Consider the following 18,812-nt stretch of genomic DNA (forward strand, 5'->3'; position numbering starts at 1 on the left):
TGTTTTTGGCTCTTGTATATTAAAAAAAATAAAATAAAAAAATAAAAAGAACAAGGAAGACAGAGTGTGGCCCCCTGTGGAGGGCCAGGACCCAGGACTAGGAAGTGCTGCGCAAAGGCTGCTGGGGGAGGTGGGGGCGGGGCCTGCGCTCCAGCACCAGGGGAGAACCCTGGAGAACGCTGGCGGAGGTAGGTGGCTTTAATTAGGAGAAATTCAGAGAAATATAAACATTTATTTAAAAAAAAAATAGTGAGGAGAAAATATCCAGATATTTGAACACAAGGTTGTTCTAAACACAGAAAATGTGCGATTGAATCAAAAGAAGGAAAGTTACTAGAAAACGTCCGCTTGGATTTCTTCACGGAGCACTCACAGCGCACTCGCAAAACCAACCCCATGGCTGGAATCCTTCCGGGACAAAGTGTGACATCCAGCCTCTAGCCCCCACTCCTCAGCCCTGGGGTTTGCAGATCACCTTTCTTCAGAATCCCCAAGGGGCAGGACTTGTGGGCCTCGTGCCGCCTGGCCCCCTGCTGTTTACTTTCTCAAGGAAGGCTGAGTGCACTGTTGGTCCAGGACGGGCCTGCAGATGGTGGAGGGCCACTGTCCCCTACCGCTGTCCCGAAGCTCCACGCCCGACCCCAGAGAGCAGGGACCTCCAACCCCAAGCCCGAGGGAGGTGGCCAGACCCCCAGAGGCACCAGCCTGGCTGCCTGCTTTCAGCAGGGCCCTGTCCCTTGTCCTCACGGGTCGGGGTAGCAGCTGAAGTGAGGGCCTCACCAGCCAAAGGCGGGGGCTGCACACCTGTCCCTGTGATTCCCCTCGGAGACAGCCCCATCCTAGCTCCTGCCGTGCCCAGCCCCCGGCCCCAGCGCCCTCTTCTGCCTGGTTCCAGGCCCCACCTCCACCGAAGATCTACAGACTACCCACACCACCTGAGCTTCTGACACCACGGAAAGTCAGCAGGTCAGCGGGTCAGCGGCAAGGGAGGTGATGGCTGGGGGACAGTCTAGCTCTCAGGAGGAGGCGCCTGTCCAGGGCTGTCCTGGGGGCCTGGGCACCGCCCATTTAGCTGACAAAGGCTGCGATTGCCACCACCTGCAGGACGGCCTCCAGGCTGTGCAGTGCCAGGAGCGTGGCACTGAGGACCGAGTCCGCCCGCAGCACCAGTGTCTGCCAGAGCAGGAAGTAGACCGTCAGCAGGGCGTCGCCCAGCGTGAGGACCAGGCTGGCGGCCAGCGGGGCCTCAGCCTCCAGCAGGTTGCCCTTGGCACCTGAAGGACAGACAGATGTGACAGGTGAGCCGGGCTCTGGGAGGTACGCGCCCGAGGGCCCTGGCGACTAGGCTGTGAGACAACACCAGCTTATCACACCACGTGGCGCTCAAGGACTCCCAGCAGAAGACGCCGCCGTGACCACTGCACGGGACTCGTGAAGGTGTGTGTGTCGGGGGTGGCACAGTTCAGGGGCAGAGTGTCTGCTTAGTGGGCATGAGGTCCTGGGTTCAATCCCCAGCCCCTTTGTTAAAAAAGAAAGAAAGACAAGTGTCAGCAAACCCCAAAAGGGGCATGTTTTCCAAGGAGAGGGGAAAAGCCAGCGGCAGCTGCAACGCTTTAATCACAGCCGGGTGGGCCGTGTGGGCGGCAGAGGGAGTCAGCATTTCTAGAACTGATCCCGGTGGGGAGGCTATAGCTCAAGCGGCAGAGCACATGCTCAGCACGGACAAGGTCCTGGGTTCAACCCCCAGTACCTCCTCTAAAATTAAATAAATAAACCTAATTACCCCCCACCCCACGCACAAAAAAGAACTAAAAAAAAAAAAGAGCCCAATTGAATTTTGACACCTTTTCCTAATTCCAGGTGGACTGAGGAGATTTTGTTTAACATTTCCAAAAATGTTTTACTCTTGGCTAAGGTCATTCTGGAAAACTTCAGGAGTATTACAAAAAAACAAAGCAAGCGCGTATTTCACAAACAAATGGGTCAGCACGGAAGACGCATAGCTCCAGCTGCCATGGGCTGACCACCCGGCCGGGAGCCTTCAGCATGCACGGGGGCTCGAAGAAGGGCAGGCGGGCAAGGGCCCAGCAACGGCGGTGCCGTCTGCCACTGCCCAGCCAGCTCAGCAGGACAGCTGAGGAGATCGGCTCCCATCCACTCCTGGAGTCCCCAGCACGCACCCGTTTGCTGTTGCCCGGGTGTCACAGGTGTGCGGGGCCTGGAGGTACAGCTGTCCTTGATTTATCAGCGATTCCAACTACAGGAGCGCTTTTTAGATGGGTCAGTGGGACATGCACAGCACCATCCGGTTTGAAACAGGCGTTATCACAGACTTGTGCCTGCGCTGGGGCACTTGGGGGCCTGAACACCAGCGGTGAGCAATGAGGAGCTGGGAGCTGGCTGTCAGGGTGTTGTAAGGGGCTCCAGACTTGGGGCCCTGGGAGCTGGACTAGGGGGCTGAGGGAGCCCTGGTGGAGACATGACAGAACTTTCCAGATCCTTCACCTCCTGACCGCTGAGGCCAACGGAAGGGGAGGAAGGAGGTGAGGTGAATACTGTGGGGCCCCGGCGTGATGGCTAAGCTGGGATCTAATCTCGGTGCCGTCCGTCACCCAGCGGCTTGTGCCCAATAGCCTTCCAAACAGGAAGTGTCCCCACCGAGGATGCTGCCAGTATTGTCTTGTGGACAAAGCTTCTGGATAAACTAATCATTACTGACACTTAGATGAGGCCCACAAAACAATGGTTAAGCAGTTTAAATCAAGTGTCTCTAAGAACCACATTACAAAATGAAGAACGTTTACAGGTTAACGCGGAAAGCCAGCAACTGTGTTATCCCAAGTACTATACGGTTTTCAGTCAACTCACCCAGGTATAACTGAGCTGCTTCCAGAATCCCCATCAGAGACAGCAGAGCCAGGTCAAGGACCAGGTAACCGTGAGGGTAAGTGAAAACCTGACCTGGAGAACAGAGTGGAGCTGGTCGCAGGAGGCAGGGCACCTGTGCCTGCAAGCTGCCTTCTGAGTGTGACTTACTTTTATACATGACCATCAGGAGTGTAGCCAGGAAATAAAGGGCAAAATACGTTCCCCTCAGATAAAGCAGCGCCTGCAGAGGGACGGACGAGAGCTGGCCAGTGGTTAAGGACTCTCAGGCCCAGCAGACGTGTTTGCCCCGGGGGACGCCCACCCAGGGGGCAGACAGGAGGCCCTGCAGACACACGGGCCCAGCTTAGGCACTTGCAGGTGGCCTCGGAGACCTGAACGCCAACCCCCTGCCTGGCTTCCATTAATACCTCCCCAGGTGTCCCTCTACCTGGCGGGGCCCCCTGTGGGCTCCAGGGTGGGGCTGGGGCTCCCCCCCGGGGATGTCCTAGGCTGGAGCAAGAGAACTGGGCACATCCTCGGTGACCACAGGCAGGTGGCATCCCCCGACCCAGGTACCAGTTATAAGACAAAGAGAAAAAGATGCCTTTTTCCTTTTTCTTCAAAGAGAATGCATTTCTCTCTCTTGGGGGACAGTTAAATATCCCCAAACAACTTCCCTGAGCTCTGGATACTTCGTGTTTGTTTATGCTAAAAAATGAGTTTATAAGCTTTCCAAGTGAGGGGTTTCATTTTCCTGCCACCCCCACCCCCACCCCTGGGAGACCGGCAGGAGGGCGAGGGAGCCAGCCTGCTCCACTGGAGGAAGCTCTATCAACCTCCCACCTGGAAGTGGAATTACCACTTGGAGCTCACGGGAAAGGGGGGGGTGGGATGGGGGCTTAAAGGAGCAAAAGGCAGGAGCTGAGGGCCAACTTCAGGAGTCGTCCTGTGGAGGCCTGGGGACGCGGGGACGCAGCAGCAGGATACCACCGCAGAGGAGGCTCTCCCTGGAAGAGAGGTACCAGGCAGTGAGGCCCCAAGTCCTAGTGGGACGTGCACCTGGCCTGTCCTCCTCCTCCCACCTGTTCGCGGCCGTCAGCTAGTTCCTCCCCAGCACCCTGCACCGGCCCAGGAGGATCTGACCACCTGCTTTTCTGGACCTGAGGTGGGCAGACAGGGCGCACCTGTGCAGTGAAGGCCGGATCCCTGCCTGAGGCCGGACGCCAGCAGGCAGGATCCACTCCTCCACCAGGGAAAGAGCCAAAGGCAGCTTTTCTCATCTTCTGTGGTTTCTGCATGTTTGCCACAAGTGTACATCTGAGAATCTTTTCTGGTTCAGGTTACAAGTCTTTGTCGTTGGTAAGACGTTGGCGTTCCTCTGGAATTTTATTCATGGCCCCAAATATCACTCCAAAACTAAGAATTTCCTAAGCCAGCAATCCAGTCTCTTTTAATGGTGCATCTCTTGGACAGTCTCCCAGCCCAGAGCAGTTCCACATCCTCCCCTCATTGGAGGTGACAGTGCCCTGGAGTGAGCAGAGCCCCACTTTGTGTGGAAGGGTCTTCCGAGTCACAGAGTTTGTGTTTGAAGAGATCTTCAGCCCACCCTCGGACTGGACGTACCCTGGGTCAGATTTCCTCTCTGAAGAGGTTCACGCTAGCTGCACACTCGTGATGGGTAGATACATTAGCAGTTACTGAGGATTTGGGAAACACCCCATCAGAGCTGTGCTGCCGAACAGCAGGCAGGGCAGCGACGCGAACCAGCTGGCACGCTCTCTCCATCCCAGGGGCAGGGGAGGAACTCCCAGCCTGGGGGAGCTTTGTGGGGGTTGTCAAAGGATGAGCCACGCCTCCTCCAGCAATTCAGGCTCCTCTGTGGAGTCTCAATTGGCTGGGGGTCTCAAGCGGGTCAGTTCAGGACTTGAGTATGTGATGTTCAGAACTTGGCTCTGGGAGAGGCAGCACGTACTGAGCACGAAGCCAAGGAGGGCTGCTGAGCCCGGCTCCTTCGCACACTTGATTGCATTACAGGAAGTGTGCTCCCTAAACCTGATCAGTTCTCTTCCAGACCCGAGCTAGGCCGCCTAGACACCTGGTGTTATTTGGGTGGATTCCATGTTAACTGGGGTTTTCCTCCCTCCCGAGTCTTCTCTCGAAGGTTTGCTTCAGAACTTCAGATCTCTCTGCCAGCTGCCCATTGTTACAGATTAAAGGTATGGGGCTCAGGGAAAACAATGCCGTATAAAAATCCTGAGTGGTATAGGGTTTAAATAATTAACACCAAGGGTAGTTACAATCGGATATGCTGTTCTAACGATTTCAGACCTACAAAAAGGAGCTCATTCTCACTAAATACAGCTGTGGCCTTTAGAACTCAGCATTTTAGGTCAACAATTTACTCCAATAGCGGAGCCGTGAACAGGTGTGTCAGAACAGAAGTTAAACATGGCAGCAAAGAGAACAAATGTTTGCCCTGAGGTAATATTCCAGGGGTGCCAAGAAGTCCTGCTCTGGTATAAACTTAATTTTCCACCAAATAAAAACACATACAGACCAGTACCAGCGGCCTTCCAAGGTCAAAGGTCTGGTGATTTGTAGCCCTCATGCCAAGAAAGGTCTGAATGAAACTCAGACCAGAGAGGCTGATTCTCTGTAAGATGCCCAACTGACCTCCAGATTATTCACCACTCCATCTCTTGGCACAAGTCATTCCAGTGAACAGCGGACAGCTGAGGTATGGAAATTGCCCTTTTTATCTGGCTGAGTGAACAACCCATGTCGCACACGAACTTTCCCCTGGTTACACAAGCCGAGCGGCTCCAAGTTGGGCGGTCAGCACTTTAAACGAGGCGCTGATAGGCAGGTACCCTGGCCACTGAGAGGGGCGGTCCCTAGACGGCTGTGCTAGTGAGCGGGCGAGGCTCGGGGTGTGCAACCTCTGCTCCGAGAACCCGAGCAGCCGAGGCACGCAGGGCAGTGCCCGCTTTCAAAGCAGGGGTGCCCGACTCCCCGCCCCACCTCCTTGGGACCCCAGGCCCTGGACAGTCCCCGGCCCCGGCAGCCCCCGGCCCCGGACAGCCCTCGGCCCCGGCAGCCCCCGGCCCACGCAGCCCCTAGCCCGGACAGCCCTTCTCGCTCGCCCGCCCTCTGCCCTGTAGGGGTTCTGGTTCGGCGGGTGGGGTACGCGGAGCGGCCGCTGCTCCGCAGGTCAGACGGGCCCCTGGGGAGCGAACACGCGCGTCCGCCCCGAGCGCGGGCACCGACTGTCCCCGCAGGGGTAACCGCAGCGCCGGGGGTCTGCAGCCCCGCACGCGCCCACGCGGGGCGGCAGCGCGGACCCGGACGGACTCTCCACGGCCGGGGTCTCACCCTGCGGACCGCTGAGTCCACCCGGTAATGCCCTGGCGTACTACGCCCGCCACTCTGCCCTTCCCGCACCGGGAAGAACCGAGACGACCGGCCGCTCTCCCGGGGCGACCTCCACCCCGTCCCCCAGGTCCCCGGGACGACCTGCCCGAGCGCCTTACCCCTCTCCCCTTACCTCGCCGCGAGGCCGCCATCTTGCCCCCGGACTCCGCCCCGTCCCGCCCGCCGAGCCCGCCTCGATCCCGGCAGCCTCTCGGTCCCGGACGCGAGCGGCGTCCCTTCGGCCATTTTCGCTTCTGCTCCCGAAGCGGCTCGACGGCGCCGCGTTTCGGGAGTTGCTTCCGAACCGTGGCCGAGGCCCGATTAGCATGTCCGACAGCGCTCGGGCACTTTCGGACAGGAGGAGGCGGAGAGCCGAGGCTCGTAAGGATCAAGGCTCGGGAGCGTTCGGCACCGCTCGGCTCCACCTCGGGAGGACTCGGCTCGTGCTGGAGGCGGGGGCGAACGGAGTCTGCGGCACCAGGTTCTCTTGGCCGGGTCACGCTGCGTCGGAGGCCGGCGAGAGTCGGCCTCACAGTTGGCTGGGGTCGCGGCCCGCGCGGCCTCATAGGCGCTGAGGACGGCTAGCGCAGAGCCTCACGAAAGCCCTCGTGCGGCCTCGGACCAATTCGGGCAGGCTCGGCTCCGCACTTCGGACGACTTCGGCCCCCCTCGGTTCCGGGCTCTAGGCCTCGGCTTGGTGCGACTGGGCCGCTTCGTGCCGGTTCGGCCCCCGTTCGGGCGGCTTCGGCTCGGCGGGCGGCTTCGGCTCGGCGGCCGTCTTCGGGCGGACTCGGCTCGGCTCAGCTCGGCTCGGTTCGGGCGGCGCTCCTCTGGCAAGCTCGGCTCGGCTCGGCTCGGCTCGGCCCGCTCGGGCGGCCTCCTCGGGCGGCGCGCTTCGGGCCCCGTCCCGGCCTTCGGGCGGGCTCGGTGGAGTCCGGATGGAGGACTCGGACTCGGCCGCCAAGCAGCTGGGCCTGGCTGAAGCGGCGGCGGTGGCGGCCGCGGCCGCTGTGGCGGCGGCGGCCGCGGCCGCGGCAGGAGGAGAGGCAGAGGAGCCGGTGCTCAGCAGGGACGAGGACTCGGAGGAGGACGGAGACTCGGAGGCGGAGCGCGAGACGCGGCGGGTGACGGCCGTGGCGGTGATGGCCGCCGAGCCCGGGCACATGGACATGGGCGCCGAGGCCTTGCCTGGCCCCGACGAGGCCGCCGCGGCCGCCGCCTTCGCAGGCAAGTGCCGCTCGCCCGCGGTTCCCACGCACCTGTCCGCGCCTGCCCCACACCTGCCCTGCGCACCTGCTCCGCGCGCACCTGCCCTGCACATTGGCCCCGCACGCGCACCTGCCTTGCACACGCCTGGCCGGCCAGCCCACCTCCTCCCCCTGCACATGCCTCTCACCTACCTTGTGTGCTCTGTGTCCCTGCACATCTGCCCCATGTGAGCATCCTGCAGCCACCGTGCAGCACACGTGCTCCCTGAACCCCTTTCCCTGTGCCAGCCCAACCCCGTCCTTTCAGCAATCTGCGCTCCTTCCGGAACCTTCTCAGCACCTGCTTCTTGTCTTGCTTGTCCTCTCCTCCGTCTGTCCTGCCTGGGTGCTGGTGACACGGGGGTCAGACGTGGACCCTGCCCTGGAGGAGCCCAAGAGTGGGCGCATCTGGTCACCCAGAATCCCAAGGGCCGGTGTAGATGTGAACTGAGCAGCGCTCACCCAACCTGGGAGGGCCGCAGCCTCGGGGGCAGTGACCCCAGAGATCAGCCCGGTGCTCCTCAGACCCCCTCCAGGTCTCTATCTGCCCCTCGTTTCCTTTTATGGAACGTCCCTTCCCGGGGACCACGGGGCTGCCGGCGCACCTTGTTCTTGCAGCACAGAACTTCATCAAGTTTTGTGAGTCCCGCCCCAAAGCGATCTTTAGAGGCTGTGCCTCCCCAGGGTGCTGTCCGAAGGAGGTAGAGACTTTCCCAAGTGTTCCTCCCTTCCCTTTGGGGGCTCCTGAGGGCCCTCAGAGCTGGGTGCCAGAACCCTTGGAGAGTGTCCTAAGGCAGTTTTCCCCTCAGGAGCTTCATGGGTTTCAGGACTGGACAGCGGCCTCACAACCCTGCTGCTCCGGTGTTCATTCAGCCCTGTGCCAGCAGCCCAGGTCCCGCGCCTCCGGGTGCATCTGGGTCAGCGTACCTGGTCTGCATGTGGTGTGTTCGGGATCTTTGCAGAAGGTGGGGGAGGCAGGCTCTGTGGCCCTTAGAGAGTTACATTTTCATTGTTAAACTCTGGTTTAACGCTGAGATTTTGGACTGTGAGGTTTTTCTTCAGGTTTATGTCCTTTGCATGTATTTTCTGAACCCAAAAAAGAGACACCGTTCATTGCAACACCAGAGAAATGTATCTACATCATGTGGGGGTTTTTGGCAGAATTTTATAGTTGTGTATTTTTTTAAATTGAAATTTATTTACAGTGTTAGCTTCAGGCGTACAGCAAAGCAATTCAGTTATACATAGACGTACACACACACATACATATATATAAACAGATTTTCAGGTTTTTTCACTGCAGCTCATTACAAGATATTGAATGTAGTTCTTTGTGCTGTATAGTAGGTCCTTATTGTTTGTTTATCTTTTATATGGTAGTGTGTATCTATTAATGCCAAACTCCTAATCTATCCCTTCCCTCTCCCCTCCACCCCCACCCCGTAACCACAGTTTGTTATTGTTGTGTTTTTCACACGTATTAAAACGGTAAAACTTTTTTGTATGAATTACTGAGGCCTGGTAAAGTCCAGGTGTAAGTAACTCAGCAGGACACGTTTGCTGAGCTGAGGCTGTCTCCTCTGGACAGACAGCTGCTTGTGACTGTCTGTCACTCTTTAGACTGAGAGTGTGTGTGTTTCCAGACAGACCCCCTCAGCACTGGGCTCCTGGGACACAGTAGAGACAGATGGGCAGTAGGTGTTTTTAGTGCAGGTTCGTGAGTGTGGGGTGGACGGAACGTGCAGGATTCTCTCTGTCAATTTGAGTACCTCCCATGTGCCAGAGACCGCCCTCAACATGGGACATTCTAGAACGCTGTGCCACCCAAGGGGGCGTTTGCCGGGCAGCAGGCTGGTGAAGGAGGTGTGTGCAGACAGGAGGAGCGGGTTCTGTTTGGGGGTGACAGGTGGCTGAGTGGTGGTGGGGGTGCAGCCCCCCTGTGCACAGATGCCGCTGATAGGGGCTGAGCTTGACGTGGTGCGGGTGGGGGGCAGGGAGGCACAGGCAGGTCTGATGAGCTTTTAAGGAGGAAGAGATCTGCGGCAGATGGGGGGGCAGGAGGGAAGTGGGGTATGGACATGAGCTTGTCTGGGGGCGGGCACGCTGTGGGTTTTCATTGTGCACAGAATGCTCTGCTGGGAGAGAGAAGCCTCTTTCTCGGAGGAACCGAGTCATGTAGACTGAGGTCTGGAAACATCAATTGAACATTGCGTGGAAAGCATTAGGTCTCCCCCGCCGTGCGCTACCTGACCAGGACCCGCCATGAGGGGTCCGCCTGCGCTGAGTCAGGCCCCTGTGTTGTAGAGGTGACCACCGTAACTGTGGCCAACGTGGGCGCCTCTGCGGACAACGTCTTCACCACATCGGTGGCCAACGCCGCCTCCTTGTCAGGACATGTGCTGGTAAGCTGGCCTGGGAGCACTTCCGCCTACCCCTTCACCGGCTTCTCCACAGACCTTGGGGGCGGGGGGTGGGGTGGTGGCCCTGGGTCCCTAGGAAGGGGAGGTGGAAGTGGTCGCTGTCTTTTTAGCCTTGATCACACACCTGGGACACTATACCCAAAAGCTGAGTTCTTATCGCTGGATGTGGACAGAAAGCTCACACGATTAAGTGTAATAGGGCAGGGTAGTGAAGGACTCTGGAGGACAGACTTGAGAAACTCAGTTTATTCTCTCTGGTGTGAGGATGCCCTGCTGGTAGCCAGGCGGTGGGCTCCTGCCTGCAGCCGGCGTCCTTCCCCACGTCGCCTCAGTTAGTCGTGTTCTCTGACTGGGAGAGCATTAAAGCGTCCAGACCCTGCGTTTGGACAGAGTGCTTTGAGGTCTCTAGTCTACCCTAGGCTTGTCCGAGCGAAGCCTGGAAAGCTGACCAGCTGACGGGCCCAGGAGTGCACCCGGGGTGGCCAGAGTGGGGCTCGGCTCCAGCGGGGACAGGAGGGGGTCTGACTGGCCTGAGGGAGGCAGGCATGGTCAGGGCAGCCTCCAGCCCCCTGGAGAGGCGTGTGAGCAGCCCGGTTTCGGAGGCCCCAGCCTCTGGGTGTGACACTGGCACAGGAAGGGGTCCTGGACCAGGCCTTGGCTGTGGTTGTAGACTCAGCCTCTTGGAAAGCCTCCCTTTAGACCTGTGATCTGGCGGGGGTGAGCCCAGGGACACAATCATTCCTTAACCTGGACAAGGGCTTGTGAGCGTTTGCTCAGGGCCACGCAGACCTGGCGATGCCTCTTCTTGGCCTTGGCTCTGCGTGTGAGTTGTTTAGGGGAGCGAGGCATGGTGGGCCTCCCGGTGGTGATGTCAGCTAGAACCCCTGCAGGACCACATCCCAGCACGCAGGTGTCCTGCCCCCACTGTCCTTTGAGACAACTTCTGGGCGGTCTTTCCTGCAGTCGGGTAGGACAGCCCTTCAGATTGGGGACAGCCTGAACACCGAGAAGGCCACCCTGATCGTTGTGCACACGGATGGGAGCATCGTGGAGACTGCTGGGCTGAAGGCACCCGCTGCCCCCCTCACTCCAGGTACCACCCCGTGCGCCAGGGGCAAAACACTGCCAGTCGGAGTTTATTCTGGGGGAAGACTCATTCACTTTGTGTGAATCTCATTTATCAGATTCTATTCAGTTTTAAGTAGAAAAAGGGAAATTTTCCAGGCAGAGAAGGCATTGCCCAGAGTCAGAGGAGACAGTGCAGCTGAGTTGGGATGGTCTGGGGACCACTGGGCCACCTGCTGCTAGAATCAAGCTGTGTTCACCGTGCTTACTATTGTTTTGGGGTGCGTTCTCTGTCTCTTCTTTTTAAAATGCTTTCTTTGCTCAAGGCCCCCAGTCTCCTCCGACTCCTCTGGCTCCCGGCCAAGAAAAGGGTGGAACCAAGTACAACTGGGACCCGTCGGTGTACGCCGGGGAGCTGCCGGTGCGGTGCCGGAACGTCAGCGGCACCCTCTACAAGAGCCGGCTGGGCTCTGGTGAGCAGCAGCCGTGGCCCCCGGGCTCTGCTGCCTGGGCTCAAGGCGTCCCTTCCTTTTGTGGCCCCCCACAATAAGTAGGGTCCAGCACGGCTGTAATGACACGTGAACCTGTTAAGAAAATGGGGGGTGGTGCATTGAGGAATGGTGGTGACCGGGGCCTGGTGGGCAGGGCTGGGCCAAGTCCTCTGAGTTCCTGGGTCAGCTCAGTGACCCGGAGGCCCAGGTTCTGCAAGTAGGACAGAGGTTGTGAGCGCCGTGTGCGACATGGACGAGCTCGTGGTGACCCTGGGGTGGTGGGGGGATTGGCGGGTGATTGGAAGCAGGGCCCACAGATTCACTGTGGGGGCCACCAAGGGAGTGGATAGGGTGCACTAGTGGTTGTGGTCGGCCGTGGAAGAGGCAGGAGAAGGCAGCTGCGGGCCTGGCCGTTTGCTCCTGACGCTCACGTGTGGTTGCAGGAGGCCGGGGCCGGTGCATCAAGCAGGGGGAGAATTGGTACAGCCCAACGGAGTTTGAAGCCATGGCGGGCAGGGCCAGCAGCAAGGATTGGAAGAGGAGCATCCGCTACGCTGGGCGGCCGCTGCAGTGCCTCATCCAGGTGTGCAGGCCCCGGGGAGAGACCCCCACTCGCCCGCCGTGAGATGGGCTGTGCCCTGCCTCCCTGGCATCCCAGGAGGGTGTTACTCGCACGGTGAGGCAAGGACTGGTGGGCAGCATGACGGCTTCCGTCCGAGCATGAGAGTCAGACTTTAATGACGCGTGCTCGTGAGCGAGACCCAGGAGGACAGGGACAGAGAGGCCTGCCCTGTTTGTGGTCCAGCCCACGGGGTGTTGGTGGGGAGTCTGCACGCTGCAGGAAGGAGCGGGGTTCTCGGGGAGATGGGCTGCCCTCCAGGGTGGGGGTGCGTGGTGGGACATGCTGGAGTATAGGGTCACGGCGCTCGCATGGGGCCGACTTCCTGACGTTGTGAGACTTTCTGCTCTTCAGGACGGGATCCTGAACCCTCACGCGGCCTCCTGCACCTGTGCTGCCTGCTGTGATGACATGACCTTGGTGAGTGCGGGCTCCGCTCTGCTCTGGCATCCCCGCAGCACTGCTGCGGTCCTCACCTGTTCGCTGTCTCCCCCGAGCTAGTTCTGCTTTTCAGATGTTCCTCGATGTGTGATGCTTCCAGTGGGCCCCGGGGCTGGCCCCCAGGGTTGCTCAGGAGCATGAAAGGGAACTTTCCTAAGTGATGGACAGTTCCTGTGATGTCACATCTTAACCCCAAAAGCAAAGATGCTTTTTTTTTTTTTAATGGTGACAACAAATGTACACATCCTATTTTACGTTCCACACTTTTTAACATGGTGTTGTAAAAAACACCACCCTGGACTGTTCTGTGTACAGAGCTTTTAATGTGTTTTCTAATATTTATGCTGAATTCTTAACTGTTTAAAAAGTGAACTTTGATTAATTTTAGCACACATTGCCCGTGCAGCCTTCAGAGCGTGACGTCGGCGAGTGGCGCGTGGACCGCCAGCTGTGTGTGAGCTCTCCTTGTCGTTAGGTGTTATTTTTAAACGTTTTAAAATTAAGTAAGAATTGCTTAGTGAGGTTTTCTTTTTAAATTTTGATTACTCATCTGGTTAATTATTAGAAGATACAGAAAAAAACTATAGAGACATGCTCTTAAGTGGAAAAACTAAATATCCTAAAACTGTTTAGTTCACGTATAGATCATGTATAGATTCCTTCTAGTAGAATAACCAGTGGGATGTTTTTGTGAAAATAAAATAGCTGTAAAGGTTGCTTGGGAAAACCAGCAGGTGAGACCCTCAGAGATCTCACGAGGACAGAAGGAGCAGTAAGAGGGACTGGGTTCCACTGAGGGGGTGAGAGTGCATGGTTGATTGTTTACAGCCACTCCAAAACGCTGGGATCTCAGGTGTAAATCTGCCGAAACATGTACAGAGTATGTACGCTGAAAACTAGAAACCGCCAACGAAAGAAGTCAGAGAAGACGTGACTACACACTGTCCCTGGAGGGGGCCTCAGCGTAGTGAAGACGTTGGTTCTCCCCAAACTGGTGTGTGGTTAGCACAGTTCTCTTCAGAGGTCCAGCAGGATTTTGTAGCTGTCAACAAGCTGATTCTAAAATTCATGTCGGAACGAAAAGAAATAGGAGAGCAGGAGGGTGTAGGGAAAGAGGCTGAATCTGGGCTTGCAGAGTTGCCGTGTTTCCGTTGTCAAGACTGCATGATTCTGTGCAGGGAGACTGCCCATCCAGGAGCAGGCCGGCCATCCACACGAGTCCCCCAAGGGTCTCCCCAGTGCAGCGTGTGGGGATGGCTGGACATTCATAGGCGCAGAAGCGATCTGCGCCCTAAACTTGACACTGTACATACAAACGAGTTCAAAATGGGTCAGAGATCAAAATTTATCCAAAACGTAAAACTCACAAAGTTTGAGAAGAAACCCAGGAAAATCTTTGTGTCCCGGGTTAGACCAGGATGCCTTAGACCTGAAACAAAAGGCACAGTCCATAAGACAGCAACCTGGACACCCGGCTCCATCAGGTTTAGGAGTGTTGGCTTCCACGACAGGAACGGTGGTATGGGCCCGCTCCCCAGAGGAATAACCTTAACTGGTGAAAGTTACTAAAGAAAAAGCAACCGTTTAAGGTGACTGGACGTTATTCTGGGGGCATACAACAGAAAAGACGTTTATGCAGGAAAATCTTCAGAGTCTGACGTTTGAGCCAGGACCTGCCCCTCCCCAGTCCCTCCAGCCCACCTCGCCCACAGGGTGGCAGGCCCCGGGCCGTGAGCCCCGTCCCTGCAGCTCCGAGCGGAGAGGCTCAGCCAGTGACACCAGGGACCAGGGAAGGTGATGGCTGCGAGGAGCCCTCCTCGAAGATTTCCCTCAGGAGCCAGCCGGTAAAGGAGCCTGGGACGACTGGCTCAGACGGCGGGGCCGCCTGTGTGTGGAGCACTTGGGAAGCGGACCAAGTGGAGCGCTGCCGGCCTAGTGGGCACCTGGCCCCCCACGGCCACAGCCGGGAGCCCAGAGGTAGAGGGTTACCTGCACAGTTGCTACAACACATCACGTGAAGTGTCCAGGGCCCCCCAAAATTCTGAGACGTGTAAAGAAACAGGTGTGTGAGCCGCACAGAGGAAGAGACGGGGCAGCGGACAGAGGCTTCCGAGAGCCTCCTGTGTCCAGAGAGCTGGAGGAGGGGCCCTGGGGACTCTGCGGGGCCAGAGCACCACAGTGGTGGCCGGCCTCAGAAGTTTCCTCACTGCAGGGGAGTCTGGCAGCCCCGCCTGAGATCCAGGGCTCCCCCTGCAAGGACACTAATCCCATCAGGATGCCCCCCTCAAGACCTCATTGAACCTTTGTGGCCTCCTTACTCCGAATACTGCTGGGCCTGGGGGCAGGGCCTCACATGTGAGTCTGGGGACACGGTGCTGGCCGCAGCAGAAGGTGGGGTGGCAGCGTCTCCTCGTGGAGGAGGCCAGCAGAGAGTGACCTCACAAGGAGCCCGGTGGGGACTCTGGAAGCCGGGGCGAGCGTAGCGGGCTGGAAGTCCACTAGGGGACCCTGGTGGGTCTGGAGGGCGGCATAGAGGGCCAGCGGGACGCCCCTCACTTCCACCACTTCCCGCTGCCCCTGCCCCACCAGGCCCCGGGCCGGGGGCCAGTGTCTGCGGGCTCTCCCCTCCCTGTCTCCCAGGGCTCCCTGAAAGCACGGTGTTGCCAGGACTCGTCTGGGGTGGCAGCCCCCATGCGCTCTGTCCGGGAGGCCTTTCCTCTCGTCTTCAGGAGCTTGGGGCCACAGAGGGGTCGGGCCTCGGGCTGCAGCTCCGTCTTGAGGCCGGTCATGTGGTCGGGGCGGAGAGCCACACGTGGGTGTCCACTCATCCCCCTTTGCCTCTCCCTGCAGAGCGGCCCGGTCCGGCTCTTTGTCCCCTACAAAAGGCGCAAGAGGGAAAGCGAGCTGCCCCCGGTGCCGGTCAAGAAGGACTCACCCAAGAACATCACCCTGCTCCCGGCCACTGCCGCCACCACCTGTGAGTGTTCGTGGAGCAGATCCCGAGACTGACGTGCTCTCCGCATGACGCCGCTTACACGCTGGGCACTGCGGGCGGAGGGTGGTCAGCGGGGCCTAGCCTGTGTCCTCCGCCAGGACACCACCTGTGGTGACCAGGAGCCGAGGACACTGGTCAGTGCAGCCTCTCGGCCCCATAGGGGGTTCCGGGGCCCCTGCTATGGGGACGGCTGATGAGGGTCCAGGAAGGGAAGAGGAGGAGGAAACTTCTGCTCCTTGCTCCTCAGGTTGGGGGGTGGGGGAACCAGAGAAGCCGTCTCAGAGTCGTCAGAGTCAGTCCGGTCCTTAGAGACCTTCCCGCGCTACCAGGCCGACCCCGCGGGTGGCAGGTGAGGGCCGCCCCGTGTCCTTGGCTGTTCATAGGCCAAGACGAGACTGAGCCCCCGAAATGCCTTTTTGTCTTTAACTCTGAGGAAAACCTTTTTCTAATTCAAATTACAAGGCAGTTTTTATGTTACCTTAAACTTCGTTTCTTGTTTTCTGCTGAGACAGCACATCATGTGCTTGGAGTCCAGCAGCCTGAGCCATCGAGTGGAGTGGTCGGGCGTCCCTCGTCCCCACAGGCACCCAGGCGCTGTCCCTGGGGGGTGACCGGCCCTCCGCGGTGTCTGAGACCTGTCTGGTGGGGTGCCACCGGCCCTGCAGTGAAATTGCTTCTTCTCTTCCAGTCACCGTGACCCCCTCAGGCCAGATCACTACCTCCGGCGCGCTGACCTTTGACCGGGCGTCCACTGTGGAGGCCACCGCCGTCATCTCGGAGAGCCCAGCACAGGGCGACGTCTTTGCCGGAGCCACAGGCAAGTTGTCTTGGCGCCTGCATGCTGCGGGTCCGCCCACAGAGTTGGGGTTTGTGGGCAGCCTGGCCCCTCCAGTGGGGGCCTTTCATTGGCCCGGAGTGGTGAGCGGGGCGAGAGGGGACTGGATATGGAAGCACGGGGCGCAGACGTCCCCTGTGTCCCTGTGTGCCCCTGTGGCCTTGTTAGGGGAGGGAAAGGGAGCAGGTGGAGCTGACCGGCACTGTGTGCGCTCCGCCCGGTGTTTCAGCCCGGAGCGCCCCTGCTGGCTGGCGCAGCTGCAGGGTCTTGAGCCGTGACACCTGCAGCCAGCAGCCGGTCACGGGCTGTCGCGTCCTCTTCTCCTGACAGTGCAAGAGGCGGGGGTGCAGCCCCCCTGCAGGGTCGGCCACCCGGAGCCGCACTACCCAGGGTACCAGGACAGCTGCCAGATTGCACCGTTCCCCGAGGCAGCGCTGCCAACCGCTCACCCCAAGATAGGTCAGTGTGGGCCAGCCCCCGCCCCGCGTCCGCTCACAACGGCTGCTTCTGGGGGGCCTTCCGGGCAAGGTGGGGTGTGCTGGGTTTTCAGATGGCAGCTGGCCGAGCCGCGCCGGGCCCTGCCGGTGTTGGGAGCCCTGGGCTTCCCTGTGCTGTGAGACTGCCCCCTTGGTGACCGGTGACCCGCTGAGCCCAAGGTTCTGCCGGGCTCTCACCAGACACCACGCTTTGGGCCCGCCTCCCGTGAGGCGGCCTGGGCCCTTGGTGCTGGGTGAGCGGGCCCGGCGGGGCGTGTGTCTGCCTTGCGCCCGCCTGGCACCGCACAGGGACGTCGCCCTGCCTGTGCGTTTTGAGTTTGACTTGTCACTAGCCACATGTTTTGGATACGTTTCTTGTCAGTTCACTGTTTTAAAGGGAGCATTGTAGTCCCAGCTGGTGGACGTTTGTGTTTTTCACATTTTTCATCAACACGGATGAGGCTACAAGATAGGAACTTGTCCTTGAGCGTGTGAAGCGTTGCCTTCCCATTCTCGTCTGCTTGCTTCCTTATTCTCTCCTTTGCTTTAAAACTTCCTCCGTCCTCGAAGCTCACCTCAGTTCTACCTCCTTCCCCGCACCTGGACAGGGCCCCTCAGCCAGGCCACGGCCCTGGGGACCCTGCTGCGGCCAGAGCCCAGCCCCTAGAAGGAGGGTCATCGCGCTGTGGTCAGCCTGTGCTCTGAGCGGGGCTTCTTGCATCGGCCAGTCTCGTCCCACGGCTGCTTTCTGGCTCATCTCACGTCAGCGTGGACTCGTGGGTCCCTGTCTTACTCAGGGTGTTCGAACTTGCTGTGATGATCTGTATGCAGCGGCCCCAGATTTGGCCAGCGGGAGTCCTGAGCTGCCCTGTCACGCTGGCCTCTCCTTAGTGTCCGGCCCAGCGAGGGTTGGTGGTGTCCCATTCCTCCCAGATCCTGACCCTGTCAGTGGGGAATGGGGTTCACGGCTGAGTCTGGCCCTGGCCACAGTGGGTCTGTGCGTCCTGTGTGGCCCACGTCTGGTGGCCTCGCGCTGGTAGCCTGAAGCCGGCCTAGGCTGAGCATTTACACCAGGGAATCGGCAGACGCGATCGGATTCTCTCCTGGAGGCTGAATGTTAGACATCCGACAGCACAGCCCTGGGTGCGCTCGGGCCACAGGGCGTTTCTGCCCCCAGGCCCCTCCAGGGACGGAGGTGGGCACTGTGCGCACACCTCCGCATGGGGGTCCCCGTCCTGCCCCTTCTGGGTCCCCTCTGCGTCTTCTTGACTTCCTTCTCCGTCTTCTCCGGCCTCCCAGCATCCCTCATCCATCCCCCGTGACTTCAGGCATCCGGAAGGCTTTCTGCTTGAGCAGAAATGAAACCAGGAGATTTCACTCTGTCTGGTTCATGATTATGCGATTTAACCAGGACCCCTAGCCGGCCCTGCTCTCTCGCTGGCTCTGCGAGTCTGCGGTCACCCTGTATAGGGCAGGACTTGTCGCGGCCTCCCCACCGCCCTGCTCTCCCACATTTGATGGGCACCTGGGAGCCAGGAAACCTGTTAACTTCCTGCTTTACTTTGCTTCCAAACGTTCTAGTGTTGACCTCCCTGCCGGCCCTGGCGGTGCCACCCTCCACCCCCACCAAAGCCGTCTCTCCCACGGTGGTCGGCGGGCTGGAGATGTCAGAGCAGCGGAGCTGGCTGTACCTGGAGGAGATGGTCAATTCCTTGCTCAACACGGCGCAGCAGCTGAAGACGCTATTTGAACAAGCCAAGCAGGCCAGCTCCTACCGAGAGGCCGCCGTGGCCCAGGCCCGCGTTCAGGCTGACGCGGAGCGGAAAGAGGTACTGTGAGACCCGTGAGTCTGTGGCTGGCCGTGTCTGTGTGCAGCTCACGGAGCCCACCCCGCTTTTCTGGGGGAGAGGGTTCTGAGGGTCGTTTGCAGACGGGCTTCTCTGG

At 59.2% G+C, this 18,812-nt stretch overlaps 2 protein-coding genes across 8 annotated transcripts in view; one reads left to right on the forward strand and one right to left on the reverse strand.

Moving 5' to 3' along the window:
• Window positions 1-6,562, reverse strand: TMEM80 (transmembrane protein 80). Of its 4 annotated transcripts, XM_032490326.1 has the most exons (5): window positions 6,413-6,562; window positions 3,856-3,875; window positions 3,037-3,130; window positions 2,869-2,961; window positions 1-1,274 (listed from the first exon to the last, which is right to left on the reverse strand). In XM_032490326.1, the coding sequence occupies exons 1-5, from the start codon at window positions 6,429-6,431 to the stop codon at window positions 1,069-1,071; spliced, it is 432 nt and encodes a 143-aa protein (XP_032346217.1). In that variant the 5' UTR covers window positions 6,432-6,562; the 3' UTR covers window positions 1-1,068. The 4 variants fall into 4 exon arrangements, 3 of the variants coding, with proteins under 3 accessions (XP_032346217.1, XP_032346219.1, XP_032346218.1); XM_032490328.1 differs by lacking the exon at window positions 6,413-6,562 and having other exon boundaries at window positions 2,869-3,109; window positions 3,728-3,875; XM_032490327.1 differs by lacking the exon at window positions 6,413-6,562 and having other exon boundaries at window positions 2,869-3,109; window positions 3,712-3,875.
• DEAF1 (DEAF1 transcription factor) overlaps window positions 6,481-18,812 on the forward strand; it is a 24,965-nt gene continuing 12,633 nt past the window's right edge. The window contains exons 1-11 of one of the 4 annotated variants that reach the window (XR_004323518.1): window positions 6,481-7,506; window positions 9,831-9,928; window positions 10,910-11,039; window positions 11,338-11,484; window positions 11,946-12,085; window positions 12,476-12,541; window positions 12,951-13,016; window positions 15,413-15,539; window positions 16,246-16,374; window positions 16,723-16,851; window positions 18,450-18,697. Coding sequence is in view for 3 of the 4 variants with exons in the window: in XM_032490325.1 (XP_032346216.1) it covers window positions 7,218-7,506; window positions 9,831-9,928; window positions 10,910-11,039; window positions 11,338-11,484; window positions 11,946-12,085; window positions 12,476-12,541; window positions 12,951-13,016; window positions 15,413-15,539; window positions 16,246-16,374; window positions 16,723-16,851; window positions 18,450-18,697 (1,569 nt within the window). In the remaining variant the exon portion in view is untranslated. The remainder of the gene's footprint in view (window positions 7,507-9,830; window positions 9,929-10,909; window positions 11,040-11,337; window positions 11,485-11,945; window positions 12,086-12,475; window positions 12,542-12,950; window positions 13,017-15,412; window positions 15,540-16,245; window positions 16,375-16,722; window positions 16,852-18,449; window positions 18,698-18,812) is intronic. The other 3 variants (XM_032490325.1, XM_032490323.1, XM_032490324.1) reach the window with 3 other exon arrangements.

Source organism: Camelus ferus, chromosome 10 (assembly GCF_009834535.1).
Source record: "Camelus ferus isolate YT-003-E chromosome 10, BCGSAC_Cfer_1.0, whole genome shotgun sequence".
NCBI classification, from domain to species: Eukaryota; Metazoa; Chordata; class Mammalia; order Artiodactyla; family Camelidae; genus Camelus; species Camelus ferus.